General features: G+C 41.1%; 1 protein-coding gene across 1 annotated transcript in view; it reads left to right on the plus strand.

The window, feature by feature from the left end:
• Positions 1-7,098, plus strand: part of PAPSS1 (3'-phosphoadenosine 5'-phosphosulfate synthase 1) — a 45,916-nt gene extending 38,818 nt beyond the window's left edge. The window contains exon 12 of the mRNA XM_086463973.1: positions 6,913-7,098. Within this exon, the coding sequence (XP_086320099.1) occupies positions 6,913-7,051 (139 nt within the window). The 3' untranslated portion in view covers positions 7,052-7,098. The remainder of the gene's footprint in view (positions 1-6,912) is intronic.
• The last annotated feature ends 652 nt before the right edge of the window (positions 7,099-7,750 follow it).

A 7,750-nucleotide genomic window follows, 5' to 3' on the forward strand; every position in this document is an offset into this window, starting at 1 on the left:
CATTATTGCTCCTGCTTGCCATAGACAGATCATTGCGGTAGGCTCCAGACAGAGTTAGAGCTTGGGTGGGTGCAGCCGGCTGTGTAATGATAGTCTCTGTAATGCTGAAAATGTGACAGACTCCTGGACCATGTGGTGTTTGTAAGGAGGATGGCAGAGAATAGAGGACTGTCTGGAAATATGAGTGGATCAGTACTGGTGGAAGACCTTTGGGTGCGAAATGGTGATATTTGTGGAAATCTTGCCTGAGCTGACTGCTTATCTGGTGAAAAACATAGCATGAAAATGTGGGGAAGAGGGTTGTATGCATAGAAGCATTGTTCTGACTTGTTTTGGAATTGGGTAACTTGATTTCTATTGCACCTTTCTCAGTTCTTTGAGGCTTGGACACTTGACAGCCGACTAGGTGATTCAAGAATTTATGTCACTAATGGATGCCTGGGAGGTTATGGCAAGTAGGTTTCCCTTGGACTGAGCTATAGCTGAGCTGTGCATCTTAGATGCTAGAAGAAGTTATTTTCTCCCTGAGTGGTCATCTCTTCTTTCAGGTCTCCTAGACTTGTCTGTCTGGGAGGGTGCTTGTGAGAAGCCATAATGGACACCATCTGCTATCTGTGTGTCTCTAATTTGGCAGAGTTGGACCCACCCTGGCTTGGCAGCAAAGGCACGCAGAGGTTATTGCAGTTGGGTTCTTTGCTGATGTTAATGAATTATCTTTCTGCTTAAAAAAAAAATAGAAGCCGTTGGGATGATGTGGGATGAATCTTTGGCTGCTGGTGAGAGGTTACCAAAAGCTTGATCCAACTGCCAGAACGATGTCTGACAAGTTGGGGCAGCAGCATTATCAGTGGCAGAGAGTTGTTTTGCTTGTGGCATCTCTAAACATTCATGCTCCCCTTTTCTGAGAAGGATGCAGTGCTTGCTGACAGCATTGCTTGTATGCCTGTAGAGGTAGGTTTTCATGTGCTGGGTTGGTACTGGCCAGCTGTGTCCCATAAGACACTGGGCAGCTATGTGATTGCTGTGGCTAAGCTGCTCATGACCTGGTGGCAAGCCTGGAAAGCATCAAAAAGCCTACCACTGGCCCTGCCTCCAAGTTAGTGACAAAGGCCCTTACTTCTCAGGTGTGCTGCCTGTGATTCTAAAAGTCACTGTTCTTAAGGTCTTCAGCTCCCAAAGTTGTCCACGCAGGTGCAGTTTTGTGGAGTTGATATAGAGTTAAGTTTGTTTCTCACTTCCACTAGTATCCTCCAGAAAGCATGCTGCCCTTGGAGTTTTAGTAGACCTGGTATCTCTGCTTGGGAACAGTCTGGAGAACATGACTGTTAACTTTGAGTGTCATACTGCTGGTTAACAATGTTGAGCTGCTGTGGTGCTGTGTTGGAGATGAAGTCACTTGGCAGCAGGTGTATCTACATGTACACCTGTTTACAAGGAAACACAGAGATATCCTGATTGCATTGAGGGCTAATACTTAGTGGGTAAGGAAATGGCTGGATGGTCGCACTCAAAGATTCAGAGTCAACGGCTTGATGTTTGAATGGAGACCAGTGATGAGTGGTGTTCCTCAAGGGTCGGCCCTGGGACCAGTGCTGTCTAACATCTTTGGCGATATGGACAGTGGGGTTGGGTGCACCCTCAGCAAGTTTGCCAATGACACCAAGCTGTGTGGTGTGGTCAACACACTGGAGGGAAGGGATGCCATCCAGAGGGATCTGGACAGGCTGGAGAGGTGGGCCGGTGCAAACTTCATGAATTTCAGCAAGGTCAAGTGCAAGGTTGGGGGTTGCACCTGGGTTGTGGCAATTCCCAGTATCAATACAAGATGAGGGATGAAGGGATTGAAAGCAGCTCAGCGGAGAAGGACTTGGGGATGTTGGTAGATGAAAAACTGAATATGAGCCAGTAGTGTGCACATGCAGCCCAGAAAGCCAACCGTATCCTGGGCTGCATCAAGAGAAGTGTGACGAGGGAGGTGATTCTCCCCCTCCACCTCACTCTGGTGAGACCCCACCTGCAGTGTTGTGTTCAGCTCTGGGGCCCCCAGTGTAAGAAGGACATGGAGCTGCTGGAGCAGGTCCAGAGGAGGGCCACGGAGATGATGAGGGGGCTGGAGCACCTCCCCTGTGAGGACAGGCTGAGAGAGTTGGAGTTGCTCAGCCTGTAGAAGAGAAGGCTCCGGGGAGACCTTATAGCGGCCTTCCAGTACTTAAAGGGAGCCTGTAGGAAAGATGGGGAAGGACTCTTTATCAGGGAGGGACAGGACGAGGGGTAATGGTTTCAAACTGAAAGAGGGCAGGTTTAGATTGGCTATTAGGAAGAAACTCTTTCCTGTGAGGTGGTGAGACACTGGAACAGGTTGCTCAGAGACCAGCTGTGCCTGCCCCCTCCCTGGCAGTGTTCAAGGCCAGGCTGGATGGGGCTTTGAGCAACCTGGTCTGGTGGGAGATGTCCCTGCCCATGGCAGGGGGGTTGGAACTGGGTGATCTTTGAGGTCCCTTCCAACCTAAACCATTCTGTGATTCTATGATGAGGACATCTTAGAACTAGGTTTAGTATCCCATGGAACTGCAGTCTTGAAACATATGTTTGAAAAAGATGTGTCTAAAAGTAAGATTTAGGAAAGGGGGTTGAGGAATGCAGTTGAAATAATGTATAGCAGCATAAGTAGAGCTAATTTAATTTTTTTTTCCCTTTGGTCAAAATGAGATTAATGAATTCCCTTTTTATTGTTGCTGAAGTCAGATAGCAAGCCTAATCTAAGTTTCTGTGGGAAGCTTAAGCATTTCCACTTGCATAAAATTCTGAAGAAATAATACGTGTAGAAACTAGCATGAATAAAGGTACAGTGGTTTGCTTATCACAGTTTTTCCCTTTTAGATTTCATAGAATTGTAGATGAATATTTGAACATGGCCAAACATGTTTTGGAAAAGTTGGTAAAATTCTAGTTATAATGGAGAAGTTCCAAATGAATGTTTGATCTGTGAAACAGTATTAGACTGAAGTATAAAGACAAAAACAGCCAGAGAACTAAGCAACCAACAAAAAACACAGACCACCTCCCAAAAAATCCCTACCCAAAGCTGAAATCCCTTCAGAAAAACTGTTAGTGTGTTCTTCAGCCAAAAAGGCCTCTCAAACAGTTACCACAGACAAGTGTAATTTGGGATTGGTGGCTTAATAATAGTAGTTGTTTGGGTGAGCAGAGATTCCCAATTCTTTACAGAAGATCAGTCCTATAAAATGCAGCTGCAGACTGCTGCTGAGAAAAAACTCAATTAAGAAAGGAAATTAGTCTGGCAATTAAAAAAGCCACAACAGTGGCTGGAAAAATGGAATTTTTTTTTTTTAATTCTTTTTTTTTTTTTTTTTTTTTTTTTGTCCTGAAAGGAAACTGATGAAATCATTTTGACTAACAGAAACCCATAAGTAAGGTTACTGGAGCAGACTGTTCATGCTTTCTGTAAAATGTGAATGAAGCACAGGTATCTGTGAAGAGGAAAGATTTTAACTTTATATAGTTTATTCCCATAACCTTTAATGTGGTTGTCAGGGCTGTTTTAATACTATAGTCATACTTATAGGACAGTTTTTCCAACTAAGTACGTACTGTTCCCAAGTTTGTTTGGTGTGTTACCTGATTTTTAACGTGATAGTACAAGGCTGAGATAAGCACACTTGCCTGTCCTCGTTAACTGTGAAATATAGTTTCTCAATTAACATTAGTACACAATTTAGGATTTTTGAACCTAGCTGATAATAGCTGTTCATTCAGCATCATCGGACATTCCCAAGGCATGACATAGACTGACATGGCAGACCTAACACTGTAAGGGGCAACATTCTGTTACTGTAGGAGTTAATGGTGTGGGTCATGACTTGAGGCTGCACAGGCTATGCCATGCAGCAAATACCAGTCTCAATGTAATATGTTTCAAGACTGTTTTTCTGTTGACAAGGTTTTTTTGTGGATTAATTTCTGCCTTTCTTCCTTTTTCTTTTGGAGAATGCTTTCAGTTGCATTGGCACCAAGAATGACATCAATACTAGTCAAATTCAATTGGTAGTAAAAGGTCAAATCAACGTTACAAGCATTTACTAACATACAGCGTGGCTCAAAGAAAGCTAATTCCAGCAGCCAGTGAATAAAAACTTCAAAGGCACTTAAGTCCCATGCTCAGAAGAGGCTTGGGTTAAGTCTCATTGAAAGTCATTCCAAATCTCACTTGAGAATGGAATTTGGATGTCTTTGGCATTTATATTTCATAACAGCTTTAGTGGTCAAATGTTTCCTCCCCTCTCATGTTCCACTCAAATACATTCTATGTAGAGTGACTCCTAATATCCCCAAAATTCACTATGAACAAAATTACTTGACTCTCCTTTCTGGTTTCTTTTTCCACAAAAGTGAATTACTCATACTGATACGTTTTGTTTCAAAATGCTTGTGGTTCACATCACGCCACAGTGCCAGTACTGATACCGTGTTTCTGCTTAGTGGAAATCTATGTTTCTGATATTCAAGAGATTTGATTTTTACCGTTAGTAAAGACAATGAGTCTTGAGTGGTTATTCAAATAGTCTGTTTTAGGTATGAAAGTGGAGATTAAACTGGAAACAAAATTGCAAATGCAGTAATCTTTAAAAAGGCAAAAGTTCCTGTGTTATTTCAACATACAGTATATATTGCCAAAGCGCCGTTTGAGTCACTTTAGTGATTACTAATTAAGGTTGGGTTTTTGGTTTGGTTTGGGGTTTTTTTTGTTTGTTTTTTGGATTTTTGGGTTTGTATTTTTTTTGTGTTGTGGTTTTTTTTTGAGAAAACTGTTTAAAAGAGAAGGGAAAATGAGAGGGCATTGTTAATAAGTTTGTACTTTTTAGTAGTATTTTTGAGACATTTCTAGAAGTGTTATGAGGTGCTGATTGTAGTATGTCTCTTAAATGATCCTCACTTATGTTTTCCTTTCCTTTTCTTATAGTTGCTATAGATGGCCTAGCTTCTTTTTGTGTTTTTCTTCATATCTGCACTTCTTAGAGCTGCTTTTTATGCATCTAGGGATAACAAGAAGCTAAAGGAATTGGGGGTCTTACTGAAGCAACTTATATGGTACATCTAAATTTATTGTCTTAGTACCTTTATTTTGCTTGAAGGGCACAGGAAGAAGTTGAGTGTTTTTCTGAAAACTTAACAGGCAAAGAGGGGATAAGCAACTAAGTTTTTTACTTTGATTTTTTTTTTTAATTCTCAAACTTTGGTATTGCTAACACACTGTGGAGAAAACCACACATGGAGAAACTTTATAGCACTTGCTTTACTCTTCTTTTCCTGATCATCTGGAGACTTAGTATTTTTTCCGTCAGAACCAGGCTTATCACTTCCCCACATGCATTTTATAGAAATAGTTCTTTGCCAAGAATGCATGTTACCTTCAAGCAGTGTTAGTGAACAGTAGGCATCTCTTTGCCAAGGAACAACATTTTCAGGCATTACAAATAGCAGTGACATAACTTCTTCTCCCGTGGGCTTACATGAACTTTTAAGTTTTCATTTTTATGTAATTTATGTTTTTCAGAATTGAAGCACAGTAGGGTTTTTTTTCCCTGTTGTGACACTTGAGGAACCCACAGTCCCAAATTGAGAGCAACAAGAAAAGAGCATGTATGGCAGTGCTGCTGTGTAAATGTATACAATCCAAATCAAAAAGTTATGGGGCTAGTGGTTTTGTGCAAGGGAACTGTGGAATGCTTTCTGCATCTTGCTAACTTCCGTACCCTACTGAGCATAGCTCAGCACTTAGAGCCAAGTTCTGCCCTCCGATGTGCACACTTGGCCCTTGTTTCCTAAGGCATGTGATCTGAGATCAATACTTGGCTTTTCTTTCAAACAGACAAGTAAAGAATCAGTAATGCATACATGTTGCAAATTGAGCAAATAGTGTAAGTAAAATTGCATAATTAATTTAAGACTAAACAATTTTTCCTTTGGAGCGTTTGGTAGAACTCTGGCATTCTTGTCTTGCTTTTACTGTTTCAGTCCTGTGAGGAGTAAGTGTTTAACTTGCGGAGCTTTTGCTGCTTATGACCACATACCTGAGAAGGTAATTTAGATTGTCATATTAACAATGATAAACAGTCCTGATCCGGGTTCATTTGTGGATTTGTCCAACTGAATTCTGTTTTTTAGGGAAAAACATCCTTAGGGGAAGGTATTTTTATTATCCCCCCTGCTTTTTTCTTTATTTTGAACTGTATGTGCCACATAAATGATATGCATATATTTGTATATTCATGCTCAGTGGCTTGCAAGGCCCAGCTGTGGAGCTTGCATCTAGACTCTGAGGCTTTTACTTTCTCTATTCTGCAAACTGTCCTTCACTAAGATTTCATGCAATGTTGTTGTTTTCACATTCTCTAGTGGCATGGAAATGACCTTCTCCAACCAGCACTGGAAGCTTCAACCAGCGCATAGGGCTGGTCTGCTGCCATTGTAGGCGAGGTGAAAATAGTATGGGTGCCGTTGCTTGGCAGAGGGCTGAGACAGTAGGTGGAAGAGATGGTTCTCTCTCAACAGCAGTTCCCTGTTTCCTCATAGAGAGCGAGCCAGGCTAGATGGAAGCACAGACTCGATTCAGTCCACAGGAGATCAGTTGAACCATGCTGCTAAACCTCAGAAGTTACCTAAGCTGAATATTTTAGAGAGTGTGTATTTTAGAGATTTACTTGCATTGCTGGCCAAATGTCTGGAAATGAGAGTTGCTATACAGCATTATACTCCCAAGAAGACATTTATAAAGTATCAAGAAAGCAGAAGGGATATGAACAACTTTACCTGCTTTTAAAACATGTTATTCTTTTTTTCCCCTCCCTTTGCTCCTCTTCTCCCTTGCCCCCTTGCCTCCTACTCTCTCAGCCATGAAGACTTTGAATTTATATCGGGGACCCGCATGCGCAAGCTGGCTCGAGAAGGACAAAACCCGCCAGAAGGCTTCATGGCTCCTAAGGCTTGGACTGTGCTGACAGAATACTACAAATCCTTGGAGAAGGCTTAGGCCTCTTATTAACTGCAGATCAATCTTTGACGCCTGATTTATTTACGAGAAGGGGACCACACAGTTGCTTTGTTGTGGTGTCTGTCAGGAAGTTCTCTGAAAAGAGACTCTTTTTCCCTAACTTAGCATCATTCTTTGCCTGTCCTTATGGGTTCTATTATGTTCTGGCACCTAACTAGCTGCTGGTTTTAATGTCTTCTCTTTTTTTACAGTTAATATTCTTGCAGTAGGATTTTTAACTCTTGTCTTTTTTTATATTTTACTGCCTCTGTCCTATGAGTTCTGCAGCTGTTAAATAGATGCAGCTTTTTGTCATATGTTATTTAAACTGCTGGGTAGTGTCTGATTTTAGTAATTTGTAGGAGAAAATGTAATAGTTAGACCCTTAACTATGGTTATATTATCTATAAATCAAAAAAGTAAAGAAGTTTTAAAACATCCGTAAAAGTGTCCTCGTCTTTCTCATCTCATCTCCAGAAGCACTTGACATTAATTTCTCACTATATGTAATGAAAAAGCTGAGATTTTTATGTAGCATAATTAAACTTTTTTGCTTTCTTTGTTTCGTTTTGGAGTTCATTGAGTTGTCTGGTGATTCTCTTCTGCTGTGGACCTGTAAAGATGGCCAAGTAATGAATAAAAGAAAATACCTAGTTTTCGCTTTCAATTGGTAACTAGTCCATTTTATTTTTTAATATG

Source organism: Leptosomus discolor, chromosome 4 (genome assembly GCF_034619465.1).
Source record: "Leptosomus discolor isolate bLepDis1 chromosome 4, bLepDis1.hap2, whole genome shotgun sequence".
Lineage (NCBI taxonomy): Eukaryota > Metazoa > Chordata > Aves > Leptosomiformes > Leptosomidae > Leptosomus > Leptosomus discolor.